Here is an 18236-nt window from a genome sequence, read left to right on the forward strand (position 1 = left end):
AAAACTGTTCTTTAGAAAGTTCGGTGAAATGCAGAAAGGCGTACAGGAAGTATTTAACATTCGATAATTTGTTTGAGAATAATAACTGTTTATGTTTTCACGCAGTTTGATCCGCCATAAACTCATCTGTGGAGTCGAAAGAGATTTTTATGAATTTGCTTTTTTTTTGTTTCTATTCTATAAGAGTTATTACAAATATCCTTTAATGAGTCCTCATATATTCGTTTGAAGTTACTTTAATTCAATTTGTTTTTGTAGATCGTCCTTTCATAACGACATTCTTAGTTGTAAATTTTGTTTACAAAATTTTTAAATGTTCCTTTTTTTGTGGAACGACTGTTTAGAAAAAAAACAATGATGAGAACGGGTAAATTGTGAAACCTGAATTATTTATTTCTTGCCTTATTAATATATTTATAGTTTTTTTATTAAAATTTTGGATCTTTATTCAATTTTTATCGATACATATAAGGTTCTAAGTACTTAAAAGATTCAAGATAATTTTGTAAAGACTCAGATTTCCTGTTTTTATATTTTCCGTCATCTAGTGATATGTTAACCTTAACTAAGTTAAAGGATAATTCCTAAGGATGTTCAGCATCATTTTTTTTCTTCTTTTATTGTAAAGAAGTAAAATAGTTTTGTAAAATAGAAGCGAGACACCCCGTGTTAAGGATCCCACTTAAGTTTTAATCTAAAAATACATTTCATTCTAATTTTGGATTTAATTCCAATGAATGACATTTAATGAAATAGGGTGAATTCACAACATCATGCAAATGATTTAAATAGAATTGTCTTTTTAAACTGAAAAAGAAGTTGGGAAATAGGATTACAAAACACATACCGAATGGATTTTTTGCAGTGATACTGTCCGATGTTTCCAGAGGTTCAGATTCTCCTTCCTTATTTAAGGCTCTGACGCGGAACTTGTATTTTTTGCCAGCCACCAATCCAGCCACATCCATACCTACAACACAAATTATCTCCTTTGGTTTTGAATCATTTTGTCTGCATAATTCACACACTTCGAATAATACTTGTTTTATAAATGAAAATTTAGAATTAATTTTATTTACAGCTTGATTAAGAACTTTGAAATCAGCGTTTTCCGAAAGAAAAGATTCATTACAGCAATGGTAGGAAACGAGGTGTGTTTGTTTTGAGCGTTGAATCCTACTTTAAAAGGATGCTATACCACGAGAGAAACTTTGCGTCGCAAATTTTCTTTTATCTCCATTACTAATTTAAAAGAAAAAAAAAGGTAAGTTGAGGTCAATGCCACAAAGTTTCAATTGCCGAAAAAAAAACATTCAAACTATCAAAATGCAAGCAAATGATTGGAAGAGAACTACTCTATTGCGTCATCTTAAGTTATCTTCACAAAATGTATTTTCATTTTGATATTTAAAAAATTCCCCTTCTCTGTTTGAAACTTGATAGCTTATTCCAGGTATGTCGGAACTCACTTTTTCTATACTTCAAATTTTAAATGAGTTAAGGAGAGAATTTATGACGAAAAGTTTCTCCCGTGTTATGGCGTCCTTTTAAGCGTTTCTACGAACCTACATTTCTATGCATGGAAAGTTTTTTTAAGACACCATGTCGAATAATATTTGAAGCATTTAATTGAAATGAACTAAACATCATAGTATTTAACTATTCCATTTCACTATTAATACATTCAATAACAATTCAAACATATCACTTCTGTTCCTTAAATAGGATAACATAATAACGAAGAACTGAATATTTTTGAGATTACTTTACAACTCCGCTTAACTTGCAAATATACATTTAAATTTTATTTTAGTGATGAATGTTGAAGAGTTAATTCTTTTCTTGGTATCTGTAATATTAAAACGCAATATATTTATTATTTAGCTGTTTACAATATCAGTAATTACAAAAAAAAATTAAATTTAGTATTTTTATCAGTTGAATCAATACAAATTTTAATATATTTAAAGCAATATATCGTACGAATTATGTATTCATAATAATTAAAAATATTTGAAAACAATTCAATGATGAAAAGATACAAAAATAACATCGGTTGCATATAAAACAGTAAACATAAGTTTTAGTATTAAATGTTAAATAATAAATAAAACAAACTACTTTTTTACTTTTGTATGATAGAGCTTTTAAATAATATCACAGTTAGTAGTTGCCCTGAAACTTGTGATTTTCTTGATTAAAAATATTATATCGTTGCTATATCTCCGTTATTTCAAGTTTTTTGTCCTGATATTTCTGATTTGTGTGTGTTTAGAGCTTCCTGTTTTCTACGAATATTAAGGTAGTTCTTAAAATAATCGATTTGAATCATTCAAACATTTTGATAATTGATAAAATATCTTTTTATTTCAATTACTTTTAAATACAAATGTTAAGACACATAGTTATTGTGTTTTTGTTTCAAAATTATTAAAAAAAACCTTTAAAATATTTGACTAAAGAATTCACGAACTCTATTGCAATTTTTAAATGAATATTGGTATAAAAAATATAAACTAGTTAATACTTATTATTTTTATTTAATGTACAGTATCATTGATATTTCCTAAATATTGATCTCAAACTTATGCGTTGCTCAGCATTCTACAAATAAAATTCTACTAGATAAAAATTGTGAAATTTTTTTTTTCAGAATAAAGTAACTCTTGGGAATTAAAAATAGCATATGTTATTATTTGTTTGTAATAAAATTTGTTGTTATCGTACTTTAGTTGAGAAAATCATATCTATATATTTTTTTAGCTTGCCTTTTTTAAAAGTAGACTGTCATGTATACTTCACAAAAAATGTACTGGCGTTTTCTTTAGCCTACTAAGTCTGCAATTTACTCATTAACATAATGCAGCAATAAATAAAATGAAATGCGACGAAACTATAGTAAATGAGTTCTAAATATTTTTTAGTTAAAACTGTTTTTAAACACAAAAAATGCATTTTGAAAATATTACAAAAATGAATAAAATCATAATACGACACAAATTTGTTTACCATGATAACAGAGAAAATTAAACCGAAGTATAAACTTAGACAAGAGCTTTCCATTTATGCTTTGGATTGTAAGAAGCATGATGTGTCTTAAAAAAGATTTTAAAAAAAGTTTCTATCTTTTTTCTTTGCTTGTTTAATAATTACATTATATAACTAAATTAAAAAACAATCAGCCAATGAATTTGCTGTATTTTGTTTTTAAAACATTTTACTCACATTTACTTAAAACATTTATTTTTAATTTATATTTAAAAGAAATAATTTTTAATTTATATTTAAACATTTAAAAAGAAATGCAGTAGACTTACCGGGCTCTTTAGTCTTTCCAACTGGAACCCATTTTCCCGTTTCTTCATCCATTTTTTCCACTAAGTAACCATCTAGTGGAACCCCTCCATCATCCTCAGGTTTCTTCCATTTCAATGTGCAACCATTTTTATGAACATCGGACACTTCTAGTGGACCTTTTGGCTTCGATGGTTTATCTGAAGAAATTAATAATAAAATAGTATGAGCTTTTATAATTGAAGAACCATTTGGACAGTAGCTGAAAGTGATAAATTCAACCCCTAAAGTTAGTTTCAAAATTTCGATCGAAAAGGATGTTAAAAAAATAACGTTTTTCATTATCCTTAGTAATGTTTGCTGGCTCTCTTTAATTAAAAAAATAACAGTTTCTTGCACATTTTTTAAAGTTTAATTATTTTTATTCGTTTTGTCAGTTAAACTCAATGATCATAGAGAACGTGATAGCATAGGTGAACTACATTATCAAATTAGTATTCCTTAAGTAATAGGGAACTACGTGTTTACATTTTTTTAAAAATAAGTACGCTTTTAAAACGTATTTCAATTAAACTAAACAATTTAAATTCAATGATATTTGAAATACAGAAAATAAGTTATGCATTGATAAATAAAATAAATCGTTTAGGAATAAGGAAAAAAAACTGTTATACAATTACTGATGCTAATGATGCGTGATTAATTTCGGTGAAAGGTACTAATCGGAATATAAAATAAGCTATGTATTAAAGAAAAAAATGAAGATCTCCGACCCGTTTCGACAACTTTTTTTTTAAATGTTAATAAAATTTTTGAAAAACTAGTCTATTTGTTTTATTATGCGCAAAAAACGTATAACACTAGCAAAAAAATGAATTTTTTTTCCCTTGAAATGGCAATTTTCAGGTAAGACATTTTTTCCATATACGCCAAACACTGTAAAAAATTTCTATAGAGACTATATTATTCTGTATATAATTCTGTATGAGAGAGAAAGTGTAAAAAGAGGAGTACCTTGTACATTGACAATGACGTATGCCGAGTCTCTTCCAGAACTGTTGGTTGCCGTCAAGACGAATTTTCCACTCTCCGCTCTCGTCGCCTGTCTTATCACTAGTTTTGTGTTATAATCCTCATTCGTCAACATTATACGATCAGATATCGCTTTGATCTCAACATCATTGATGGTCCAGATTTTGGATGGAGGAGGCTCACCCATCACGTTCACGTCGAATTTAATGGTCTGTCCAGCTTTTATTGTTATGTCGTTTAATGATCTCCTTTCGATCAAAGGAGCAACTGAAATGCATAAGGAAATAAATAAAATGCAATTAAAAGCAATAATAGCAGAAAGGCGATCACAGGTTCACCCATTAGCAAAACGGTTGTTGTGTCATTTTCCCCCCTCCAGTCTACGTTCTTTGACTTTTCAACCTCGGTAAGTTTAGGTCGCGGCATCGTTTTTTTTTTCATGCTTCAACTCTATCCTTTGGGATCCTCTTTATATGTGATATTTACCTGAATGAGTCTTGCAAACGGTACAGTTTGAACTGTGAGTTAGAATTTCTGATTCCTAATTGAAACAATAAAAACAAAAGTAGCGTTCAAATGATGACATTCTCTTTTATTCACAACTCAAGAAGTATGTATGGGATCTCTCTGGTCCCAATATCTCAAAAATAAACTCACCCACGTAATGCGTAACAAAATTAAAAGTGAAAAAAAAAAAGAATTCTAAAAAAAATGATCAAACAGCAGTGGTCGCCATATCAGCGCATGCCAGGACGACGCATGCGCAGTGTTTACTATGACTCTTGAACACAGTTGAAAAGCGTGATGACGTCCAAATAAGAAGAGCACGCCATCAAACCTAAAACAAGACCCATTTTGCCAATGGGTAATCAATAGATGATAAATGTCTAAATATAAGGAGGAGTGAGAGAGACTTACGAAAACGTGGTTTTGCAGTGACAGTCTTGGATGCTTCGCTGGGTTCACCTGGTCCAGCTTTGTTGCAGGCGATCACTCGGAACTCGTACTCCTTTCCTTCTGTTAAGAAAGGGGCGGTACCTTTTGTCTGATCACCAGACACCTCCGCAGCCTTCTCCCACTTCTGAGATCCCTTCTCTCGCTTCTCAATGATGTAGTGGGTAATGGCAGCATTCCCGTCACTCTCTGGAGCCTTCCACGCTAAGTCCACGTGATCTTTATTCCAGTCCGTTGGTTCTGGAGTGCCAGGAGCCCCGGGTGGATCTCGAATAATAAAATAAGAAGTAAACATAATACACAATATCTCTCAAATGAGAATCTAAACTAAAGTTAAAGCTTTCTTAAGTATCTGTTTTAATGCAACCAGAGTATTAAGAATTGAGAAATTGGAAAGAAATGCAGCTCGATAACCGGTGTATTCTGTGCCTAATCAACACTGAATTACTTAAAACGAGAAAGACCTGTGGGGCCCTTTTTGTTCTCATAAGAAATTAATTATTATGACTCTCCCTCAATTGGGCATGCAGAGCAGACAACTCAAGTCCAAAATGAAGATCACAAGCAGAACATTAGGCATACACAACCGGCCCACCGACCAGATTGGCTAGGCCGCACCTCTAGCATTAAGACAAAACAGTGATGGCAACAACAAGAATCTGAATTTTAAAAAAAAACAATATAAACAAATCAATTTTAAAATTCAATAACCCAGCACCGCCAACTTTCAGTGCGTTAGCCGATGGTCGGTGATTTATTGAGGACAACAAATAAATAAGTGATCGAAAAATACATAAAAGTATAAAATAATTGCTGAAAACCACCATATGTAAATAGGTAAACATTAAGACACAGTGTAAAAAATAGATTATAAAAAGACTAAAATCAGAAAAATAGAGGGACGAGATAAAAATTAAAATTGATCTGCTGCACAATTCAATCCAGATTCTGACCCGAGCACAAGTGTTCGTTTGGATTGCAGACGAATAAGAAGACTTTAAAATTGTGTTAATAGAAACTTTCAAAAAATAAGCTAGTTACAGCATTCAGTTAAAGTCGTCTAAGTAACAGTTTAATAAAGCAAAAGTCAATGAACTGATCAGATCACAAGTACAGGTAGACAAGCACATGACGAGGCACACTTCTATTTATAACGGTTTGGCGATGAAATCTCAGCTCGGTTCTAGACTATTCTCACATAAATATGGGTCATAAGTTTTTGTCACCAAGATTGTTGGTAAAAATATCGTTCAACTTATCTCGCCACAGAAAATACAGGTGTTATTTTTCTTTTTTAAATTACGCAATTTTTCTTGTTCAACTGATTATTTAGAGTCAGAAATCACATAAACGAAGAATAGTCACAAAATTAGACACATATACGTGTGTGTAACTCTTCATTAAGAAAAACAGCTAAACAAGGAAATAAAAGGAGCAACGTGAAAACACTAAAAAAGAGAACTCAATATAGGAAAGCGTCCGGCATATGTGTTTAAAATAAGTGTGTTGTAGTCAATATTCTGGCAACTTACAAGGGAAACTAGGGAAGTGTGACTCGCCAATTTTAAAATAAACTAGTGGGATGTATGCCTTATGAGGAATAATTTTAGGGGGAAACATTCGTTTCAGCCCATAGAAGGTTCTGTGAGAGATAAAAAATAATTCAATATATAGAAAAATCGGTATTTTATCACTATAATGCAGACTATTAGTTATTGTAATTGTCTCATACTCCAATTAATTTTGTGGTACATTCACGTACTATATAATGCATATTTATTGTCAAAATTGATTTCGAAAATTTTATATATCTGTAGTTTTTCAGAATTTAAAAAAAAAATTTACATCAAATTTTTTTAATTTTTTTCCAAAAAACTTTCCAAATTAATTGGAGTATGTAATTGCAAATCAATTAAATAATAATTAATTAACAATTTATTAATAATTAATTAATTTTCTGATTAATTTATCAATTAGCGAATTAATTAATTATCCAATTAATTACAAATTAATTGGATTATGAGACAATTACAATAACTAATAGTCTGCATTGAAGTGATAAAATACCGATTTTTCTATATATTCAATTATTTTTTATCTCTCACAGGACCTTCTATGGGCCGAAACGAATGTTAATTAGTTTATTAACTTGCAAATTAATTAATTATCCAAATAATTACAAATTAATTGGAATATGAGACAATTACAATAACTAATAGTCTGCATTGAAGTAATAAAATACCGATTTTTCTATATATTGAATTATTTTTTATCTCGCACAGGAGCTTCTATGGGCCAAAACGAATGTTGCCCCCTAAAATTATTCCTCATAAGGCATACATCCCACTAATTTATTTAAAAATTGGCGAGTCACACTTCCCTAGTTTCCCTTGTTAGTGCTATACATTTTCAATTTCATCCATTTGTAAAAAAATCATTTCAGTTTATTTTTTTTTACCGTTCATCACCCTCATTTAAGGAAGTGTTTAACAATGAAAATACTTTTTACAGAATTGAATTAAATCAGACCTAAAAAAATAATTCTAAAAAGAGAGTCTAATTACCGAAGGGATCCTTGGCGACAACAGGGGCAAAAGTCTCCAGAGGTTCTGACTCCCCCTCTTTGTTGACTGCTTTGACGCGAAACTTGTAAGATTTTCCCGGAGTGAGACCGTTCACCTCGCCTTCAGGTATGTGAGTCTTGGCCACGGGTATCCAAAGTCCTGTTTCCGGATCTTCTTTCTCTATCACATATCCTTCTAAAGGTTCACCACCGTCGTCCACGGGTTTATTCCATTTCAGTTTGCAGCCGTGTTTATGGACGTCAGACACAATGAGAGGACCTTCCGGCTTAGAAGGTTTAGCTGTCCATCAACACACAAAAATGTTAGATGGAAAAGTCTATTCATACTTTAACATTTTGCAATATTTTTTAAAACGAGGTATTTTCTATATGAGATGTTAAAAATTTTTTTTTTCTTCACAGGGATTTTTTTTTTTTAACTATTTGTTTTTAAATGAGTAAACTCTTTTCATTGAATACACGTAAAATTATAACTTCTTATACGATATTTTGATTCAAAAGAAGTCGCCCCAACTAAATAAATCTTTGTTTCGCAATTTTGTAAGGCAGTTCTTCAAAAAATGTATCACGAGTTTAAATTTTTTTTTTAGATTTCTAAATATTTAATTTTAAAATTTTTTCTTTAAAAAAATCCGTAAAATGTATCAATCAACGCTGATGTTTCCTTAATAGTCAATTTTACCTTTAGAGTGTGCAAGATAAAAAAAATAATCACCCTGAATAACTTCTAATCTAATATTTACGTATAGAGACTCAATGGTTCGAGGGGAACTAGTGCATAAACATACTTTTCAGGGGGGTTGTCACAAAATCGGAAATACAATCCCCATAGCTTGACCGGGATAGCATTTAGAAATGTCGACCCCTTAATTTCGGACTCTCTTCGTATTTCACCATCTCAAGAATTTAAGTGAAGCAAAACACATTTGCACACAATGATCAAACTATAGGTAATTATCCAAACTGCAGGGTATGATCCAAAAAATAAAATTTTAATAATTATTTCTTAAATTAATAGTCGAAAAAGTGAACTGTAATGCATGAAATTTTTTACATAATGTCAAAGAATGTAGTTTTATTTGGCACACTACAAAAGGATGAATAGTTTCTGAGAAAGAAGTAGTATTTTTCTGATAAATTGTTGAATCATAAAAATTCTAACGAAAAATATATTATGTACTTGTAGGGAACATTTGTATTCAAAGTGACCCTAAATGGAATGCTTTTTAAATAGAAGACTTACCGAGTACAGAGACTTCGACGTCTGCTCTGTCCTCTCCGTGTGCATTGGTGGCCACAATTCTATAGATTCCAGAATCGATGCGTTGAGCTTTATCACAGACAATTTTCGTGTTGTATGGAATGTTCGTTATAGTGAGGTCTATTCTCTCTTCCACTTTCTTGTCTTTCAACAGCCACTGAACAGAGGGAGGTGGCTCACCTTTTATTTTAACGTCATAGCTGAAGGCTTGACCGTTTTTCAGGGTGATGGAGATAAGATTGCGGCGGTCAATTTTTGGAGCCACTGCAATATGTAGAAAGTGAGTACAACACAACATACACTAGATGTGATTTTCTTTTGTTTTTATAGTGTATGGATTATCATTATTAATTATAAATTTAATGAATGGATGCATTTAGCTGTTTATAAATTTAATCCCAATAAGAGTGCATTTATTGGAAGCTCTTCTTCAAAACAAGAGAAAAACTCAGATGTTACCTCTTTTTTACGTCAGGTATATTTTCTTCATTATTTGAGTCTTTTTTTTAATTATTATTTTATTTATAGTTTTAATACACGCGTGTTTCAGGGATTCCTACTTATAAATTATGTTTCTGTTATTTAATCGCATTATTCATTCACTTTTAATAATAGATAATGTATTTTCATTATCAATTTATTTGTTTTTAAATTATATATTTAATTATTATTTTTTGATGAGAATGAAAATCTTAATTTTTGATGAAGGCATGCGAAATGAAGGCAATATGAAATCATATTAATAAAATAAATAATATTAAATAAATGAAATGTTACAAGATGAATAATCCAATTAAATTTATAATCGAAAAATGACCGACTATACTATGAAAAAATGAATCAAAACTGAAAAATCCCTCCAAAATAGAAGAATATAGAAGATGTAGAGGAGCCCTGATTCTGTTACAGTCTAATGCAATGAAAGATATGACATTCGTTGAACAACCTTCACTGAAAACTTGGGATTAAAAAAAATTAAATTTATAGTATAAAAAATAATTATATTTATAGATAAAAGCAATTAATAATGATAAAAAGCCTCTACAGCAGTAAAAAAATATAATAACAAAAAATAAACTATTTTAGTGCAACACGAGATGTTACATTTGATGAGTCACGTCAGTTCTACTGTGGCCGTATCCTTAAAAATCCAGAAGAGCCATAGCGAAGAATTCTCCTATTTGGCTACAGGTGTTGTATAGAAGGTATCTTCAATACAATGACAAAAAATGGGGAGCAAAAAAAGAAAATTGCGGAAGGAAAAAAAACACACATTTTTTTCAATATATTACTATTGAAGTTTATTTCAACCTGAAAGAAAAAAGCAATGTTTCTTTTTAAATCTTTTAAATTGAATTATCATTAAAAATGTTTGAAATATTTATTTTTCTATAATGTAAACAGAGAGTAGCAAAATAACAACTGTCAATCGAATTTATACGCATTTTAATGTTTTATTTAAAACACAAAGCAAATGTTTAAACGGCATTTGACAGCCTATTTACTTTTGCCCAGTTCTACCTCATACGTCTTTGAAGATGATAAATTTATAAATTAGTTACGTGAAAATTTTGAGCTTGCTTAATTCAGTTCACTCTTTTCAACGCTCATCAGAAACTAAAAATGCACTTAAATAAATTTATAAACTGGAATCCATATTGAAAATTCTTGCGTTTTATTATCAAAAATGAATCAGTTCATCAGAAATTTAGAAATCTAAATCAAGTGATCTTTCAGTTAAAAAGCGGATAGCATTGCCTCCACTAGAGCTAAAACATTTTATTATTTTCTAAGTCAACAAGCAATACATATGAAAAAAAATTAAAGTCCATTCCTACTTAAGGTCTGGTTTCTTAAGACAAGCGCCTTATCTGGACGTCAGCGGGACGTTGACGTACCGCTGACGCCAACAAAATGCTGGTTTGTTAGCTCAAGGCCTGGTTTCTTAGGACTAGCGCCTTATCTGGGCGTGAGCGGAAAGTTGGCGTAGAGCTGACACCAAAAAAAATACTTTGATAGCTCAGCGTGAGCAGTCGGTCCAACGCAGACATTATCTCTCATTGCGCATGCGTTAATAACGTAAACAAATAGTTATTTTGAATTTGTATTGATTTTGTTATTGTCGACCAGTGTTTTAGAGAACAAATAATGACTTTGTCCAAGAAAAAACACATTATAGTTGAGCTAAATGAAGAGTGCTATGTTTAATGTCAAAATTAAAATCTTGGCTGATTTCAATGTGCTGTTGGATGTTGTCCGCCATTGCTTCTGTGGTTAACGTCACGCTATAATCCAACTGCAGTTGAGTTGGACGGCAATTGCAGTTCAAGATGAGCGTTCGATGACGTATACTATCAAACTCACAAATGGACCAATCAGATCTTAGCGCTGATTTCCAGCTGACGGCGTCCTGTCCTAAGAAACCAGGCCTTTAGGTTCACAAATAAATTTTTTATTTTAGTTACTTTTTAATTAAATAATTATATTTTTTTCTTCCCCATAAAACTAAAACTAATGCATTCAAATTAAGTGAATGAATTCATATTTGAAAAAGCTGTATTAACATCGAGTGACACCTCCACTACACGTTTAGACAAAAATGTATTGATCGGATGAATAAAAATTATTTTATGAACGATTGAGCAAGATAGAGGAAGAGTGTGAAACTAATATAGTACAGAACCCGTTATCCGGAAATCAGAAAACCGGAAAACCAAAAAACCGGAACGAAATTCGATAAATTCTCCCGCCATTTTTTAAAAAAAAATTTTTCCTCATAAGATTTTAGGATTTTTCTTTCTTTTTTGAAAGATGTTTACCATGCCATCATATTAGAAATAATCATCACTGTATTACTTCATCGTTTTTTCTTCTTTTTAAGATTATTTCCAAATATTTTTTTTTTTTTTAGTTGGGTTTAACACTAAAAAAAACGGCTTTTTGTAGCGATTCAGAAAACCGGAAAAATCAGTTATCCGGAATAGCGATCGTTCCGGATAATCGGTTCCCTACTGTAGTAGGAAATGAATTGCTTTAAACATGCTCTTCAATTGAATTCCATTTCAATTCAGAACCTACTTCTTCTGGGTTTGATGAGGATGGGTTTCGTTTCGTCACTGGGAGTTCCCAGTCCCGCTTCATTGATGGCCGTCACACGGAATTGGTATGTTTCTCCGTTCTCCAGCCCCGTCGCTTTACCGGAATTGACATTATCGTCCAAGAGGGCAGCTTTCGTCCACTGGACGGAACCCTTGCGCTTCTTCTCTATGAGGTAACCGGTTATGGGCGAACCACCATCTTTCTTCGGGGATTCCCATGCGAGCTCCACTCTATCCTTGTCCCAGTCTTTAACGGTTGGAGTGCCGGGTTGTCCTGGGGGATCTGTGGAAACAATAATAACACTCTGTTATACACCATACACACATACGTCCCGCAATCGAAAAGAGTAGAACACCGAAATCAAGCATCACTGGCTGCTGTCAGTAAGCGGGTGGGTGACCACTTGGATCCTCCTGCGTATGAGCGGAGGTCCTCGTTCAACTGTTCTACCACAAAGTGCTATACTTCGCTCGAAGGGCTACCGAAGCAGGGGAGCCATCCCCTCTGCTTGCGATGACAGACATTCGGATCATCTTCAGGTATGTTTCCCAGACCGTCACCCATAGCCCAGTGTGCAGCTCTAGTGAGAGGTAAATAAAGTACCTTATACATATACGGTATTTTAATTCTAGTTTTAGACGAACGAATGCAATTATTATTATAAGTTTTTCCCCAGAAGAAATGTGAAATCCTGTGGGAAACTTCTCTTAATGTATTCTAGCCTATTAAATGTATTGATTTATCCCTTGTAACACACGGGATGAGGATTACCTGCGAGATTTTCCCTCTAAAAGGCGACGAGCGTCGTTTTTGGTGTGATTTTGTTGTTTTCTTTCCTCACCCTAATCTCTATAGTTTGTCTAAAGTAAGAACTCCCCTAACCATTCGTCTGAATGGTGACTATGCTAACGAGGTTATAACTATTTTAGGTAGGGGTGTGGGGTCACTGCTTAGGACAGGTTTTGGCTCTGGTCCGTGAGAGGAATCTTTTTCTCCGGTCTATTGCGTTAGCCCCAGAGTGAAGAAAAGCCACCCTCGCTGCGCTATTCTTGTTTCCATAGCAGTAGGCGACCTCAGACTTTGTGGCGGGAGGAGTCCTTACCGCAGACAAACTATAAATAAAGAGAGGCTTTTGGCCATCCTGTTTTAAATACAATACATTTTTTTAATTATTCATTACGAATAATTAAAAATATATATTTATAATTTCATTAACGAATTCTAAGACAGATAATTATGAAATTAAAAAAAAAACAGTTTGAAAGAGCAACTTTTCAGTGACTGAAAAAGTAAGAAATAAAATATTGGGTGTTTTGCTCAATGCCTCTTTATATGTCTCAAAATATGTGACAAGAATTTCTAAAGGAAACAGTCAGTGATTTATTCGATGTCAATTGGAAACATTTGCTTACGCAAAAAATAGATTACAAAAAAAATTTGCGGCTCATTATAAAATAAAATGAATCTAGAAAATTAACTCTTGTCATTCAAAAACTGCACATAATTATTTCTTAATTTTTCTTTCAGAGCCTTTGAAAATCTTTTTTAAAATTATTATCATTACTAAAATGTAACATCAGAATAATTCCATAGTAAAACTACATTTTACTAAATGCATGTTCCATAATTGCAATTTCATTTAACTACAGTTTATGCGTACATACTCATACGAGATGATCTTGGGTGTCAAAAAGGCTATTGTTGGGGTCTGCCAATTCTTAAAGGTATTTTTAAAATAGTTGCAAACAAATCTTACCGTATGGATTCTTTGCAATAACTGGTTCGAAAGCATCCAAAGGATCAGACTCTCCTTCTGCATTAACGGCCTTCACTCTGAACTTATATTCATGTCCTGTGATAAAAAAAAGATACATATAAAGTCACCTGACAGTGCAAATAGTTGAATATTGTCTTCATTATGGCAATTTATTAGTTAATCTGATAGTATCCGATTTTGAAATGAAATAAACAATCAGTGATCAGGGGCCTGTCCAGTCATTTTGTGAAAGGTCCTTTTTTGTAAAATTGTGAAAAAATTACGCGTCATTTGTAAATATAAAATAAACGTTAAGTCACATTCTTTCAACCAGGGTCCGGCTTTTGTGAATGTGTGCAAATAGGGTCCTGTTATTGCAATAAAACTTTTTCAAGGAGTTTTTAAATTGTAAAGACATACGAGATTATGCTTAACACTGTAAAATTATAAGGAAAAGAATTAACTTTTGAAAAATGAACAGCAATTGCTGCTACTAAATTAGACATGCTACTTACATGTATTTGGTATTTAGCCTATACTGATAAACGCAGAATATTCGTTTCGGACGAATATGGGAAGAAGCGTCTGCCGAAGACAAAATTTAATTCGTTTACATCTGTCTTTCCTCCCCCCCCCCTGGAAAGGTTTATTCGATTAACAAAACAATAATGAAGATAAACAAATTAGTGAAGGATCCGATTAAAAGATAAATCATTTTTTGAAGGGTCTTCTAAACAGACCCCTGGTGATAAACAATTTTTCTTATTTTATAACCGTCGTTGAACAGCCAACCCAATTTTTGGGCTTACGACTACTAATGTAACCTTGTAATTTTGACCCAACCTTGTAAACAACTCCGTAACCTTGTCATTTTGACATTAGTTCCAGAGTTTATTTCATTTTCAAAATTCGTGATCGCAACGAACTATAGGGGGCATGAGACGAATACCTGCGATTTCTATATGAACAGTCATTCAGTTACTCTGGAAACGTCTTTAATGTAGCATGTAGCATTGTAACGCTCCTTCTTTATTGTGGCTTATTAAATTTAAAAAAGAAAAATTTTTGATATTCTTTCTTATGCAAAAGAAAACAAAATGGTATCTTTTTTTTTAGAGAAGGAACATCCAAAACACATCAGAAAAATATTTGTAAATAAACAGAAAAAAATATGTATCTTATTAGAGTTATTCTTATTAGAGTTAAAACCCATGATATAACATGAAATGCTCATTTAAACTTTACATTCCATAGTTTTAAGAATCATATTACTTCAAACATTAAAATTAACAAAAAGTAGGACATAAAGCCTCATAATTTTATGTAATTTAATTTTGTAAGCAAAGTTTTATGACAACAATTTATATCAAAAAATTTTAAGTTTCAATAAAAATCATTATTTAGAAACTAAAAAACGTAAAATAAAGAATGCTTGCGAAACAAAACAAAAAAAATCTTTTTGACGCCATTTTTTAGTGCTACGAAAATGCGTCTTTGGGATTTGCCAATAACAAAACAAGATGCAATTTTATTTTTTCAGGAGCGAAATATTTTACCGTAAAAACGAAAATGTACCAATTCTCATGACATTAAACTTTATCTTGGTAAACGCAAGTTTTGGAAATGTTATTTCATTTGGAATCTTATTTATCAGAGTTCACATGGCGATATGATTGTTTTGAATCTATGCTAAACTCTATATCGGCCCATTTTTCACCGAAATCCGATTGACTACTTTGATTTCAAATAAAGTGTTTTATTTTATGACCTGTGGAAAAAATTTTAAGTGTAGATTGGCGGCACTTAAAAACCGCCAAATCTGTAGTGGCGGTGGCGTTAATACGTAAGTACCGAATTTTTTATTCTATACTTTTCTGAATCTTATTACTTCAAACATTAGAATATACAAGAAGTATACATAAACACATAATGTTATACCATTTAATTTTTCAAAAAACGTATTTTGACAACAATTTTTATCAAAAAACTGTAAACTAAAAAACGTAAAATAAAGAGTTCTTATGATAAAAAATGATTTTAAAAATTCTTCATATTGAAATAAAAACTTTCATATCCTTATTGTTCTTAATCAGACGTAAAAAACCATTCTGTAGAGAAGTATCATCAAATAAGAAAAAAAATCTTTACAAGCAAATTTTTTCTTTTAAAAATCGTAACACTCACCTGTTTTATAAATCCGCAGAATTCCAAATGAAATGTTCGTCGTTTGAAAATTTTATTTTCAAATAATATATGCATATATTATCCCTTCATTACTTTTAGATAACATACCATACATAGAAATTTTATAATTGTAAGATCTCGATAAGAATTTGAATATGTAGCTTAAAAAACAGAATAGCTGAATTCTAGTTGAAATTATTCTTTCAAAACTAAAAAATATTTACTAAGAAAACGATAAAAATTTATTAATAATCAGCACAAATGAAACTATTTCAAGTAGTTCGGATGATTCTTTATTGTTGTTTTCCGAATTATATAGATACAGAAATATATACTATTCTATAAAGAAGAATATTCAATAACTATTACAATTCTGTACGTTCTGAATTCACTTTATTCATTGGAATGACGAAAGCAATATTGACTTCACTTTAATTTGTAATGAATTGAAAACAGAAACAATTATTTTACCGTAATACACACATCTGTAACAGCAAGTGATCATGAAATTGGAAGTATTGTTGTTGATAATAGAAAGCTAAAAATTATTGAGAAATTGTTCCTCAAATGCTTGGCGTGTTCTGCTTCAATGTTTGGCATGCTCTGGTTAGTTTTTTCAAGTTCTTCTACCTTTTCCTAAGGGAAATTTTGCTTCTTATTTGCAGCTAAGAAAATGGCCTCCGTCATTGCCAATGGTTATGAGGGAACTAATGCCCGATATTTTCAGGCTCCCGCTAGAGGGCGTACTCGAGCGTTGCGATCGCGAATAGAGTACACCTATCGGCATTTCATAAATAATATTATAAAGTCTGGAAATATTTAAAAAGTATCTGGCTGGCAAAAGCGTGAATAAAAGAAACAAAACATGTAACGAGATACATTAAAATTAAAAGCGCGAGATTCTGATGGAGCATCTATCAGAGAGTAGTTGATTTTTGAGAAGATAGAGTTTTTGGAATTTGAGGTTTATGCTAACCCATTACGGGTTTTCCATATTTTGTTTTGCAAGATTATTACCAACCCGTTATGATTACTTTCATTTTGTTACCTTATGTGTCGTTTCAAAATAAATGTGTTTTTTTATGAAAAAAGGGACTGTTTCTTAATATAGCTTGTTACGTAACATTATTTTTTAAAACATTCATCAAAATAAACTTTCATGAAGTTTGCTTTCGTTTTGGTACTAAACTTTCAAATAATCAAGATCCTTAAAAGTTTTTTTTTGAGGACTCACCCGGTTCGAGATTCCCGACTTGAATTTCTGGATCGAGAGTTCTTCCGACGGGAACCCACCGTCCAGTGGCAGTGTCCATCTTTTCAACGGCATAATGTTCCACTGGCACACCCCCGTCTTCCTCCGGAGGATTCCATTTCAGTTTGCAGCCTTCAGCGTGGACACCACTCACTTCGAGGGGACCTTTAGGGGCTCCCGGGCGATCTGTAATAATACAAACACATCTTATGTTATTCATTTGGGTGATTATTCTGTTAAGCCGGGCGATCTGTAATAATACAAACACATCTTATGTTATTCATTTGGGTGATTATTCTGTTAAGCCGGGCGATCTGTAATAATACAAACACATCTTATGTTATTCATTTGGGTGATTATTCTGTTAAGCCGGGCGATCTGTAATAATACAAACACATCTTATGTTATTCATTTGGGTGATTATTCTGTTAAGCCGGGCGATCTGTAATAATACAAACACATCTTATGTTATTCATTTGGGTGATTATTCTGTTAAGCCGGGCGATCTGTAATAATACAAACACATCTTATGTTATTCATTTGGGTGATTATTCTGTTAAGCCGGGCGATCTGTAATAATACAAACACATCTTATGTTATTCATTTGGGTTATTATTTAGACAACTCGTTTTTTTTTTTTTTTTAAATCTGAGGATAACAAGAAATAGAGATAAGCTTGAAACTCCTGAAAATATGTAAATATAAAGGAAAAGATTTCACCTTCTTTATGAAAAATAAGGAACACTCTAAAAAATTAATACCGATAAAAAAAACTTTCAGTGTGGCTTTGATGAGAATACCTACAGACTAAAAAGCAGCT

The 18236-nt window shown here is 31.8% G+C and overlaps 1 protein-coding gene across 9 annotated transcripts in view; it reads right to left on the minus strand.

The window, feature by feature from the left end:
- LOC107453633 (twitchin) overlaps positions 1–18236 on the minus strand; it is a 264438-nt gene that overhangs the window by 122674 nt on the left and 123528 nt on the right. For all 9 annotated transcript variants that reach the window (XM_087158572.1, XM_087158571.1, XM_087158570.1 and 6 more), the window contains 9 exons: positions 17399–17602; positions 13981–14076; positions 12204–12506; positions 9108–9389; positions 7845–8144; positions 5245–5547; positions 4309–4593; positions 3318–3494; positions 848–970 (listed from right to left, as the gene is read on the minus strand). In XM_087158572.1, coding sequence (XP_087014698.1) covers positions 848–970; positions 3318–3494; positions 4309–4593; positions 5245–5547; positions 7845–8144; positions 9108–9389; positions 12204–12506; positions 13981–14076; positions 17399–17602 — 2073 coding nt within the window. The remainder of the gene's footprint in view (positions 1–847; positions 971–3317; positions 3495–4308; positions 4594–5244; positions 5548–7844; positions 8145–9107; positions 9390–12203; positions 12507–13980; positions 14077–17398; positions 17603–18236) is intronic.

This window comes from Parasteatoda tepidariorum, chromosome 3, assembly GCF_982258835.1.
Source record: "Parasteatoda tepidariorum strain Cologne lab strain chromosome 3, Ptep-v5.0, whole genome shotgun sequence".
Classification (NCBI taxonomy): domain Eukaryota; kingdom Metazoa; phylum Arthropoda; class Arachnida; order Araneae; family Theridiidae; genus Parasteatoda; species Parasteatoda tepidariorum.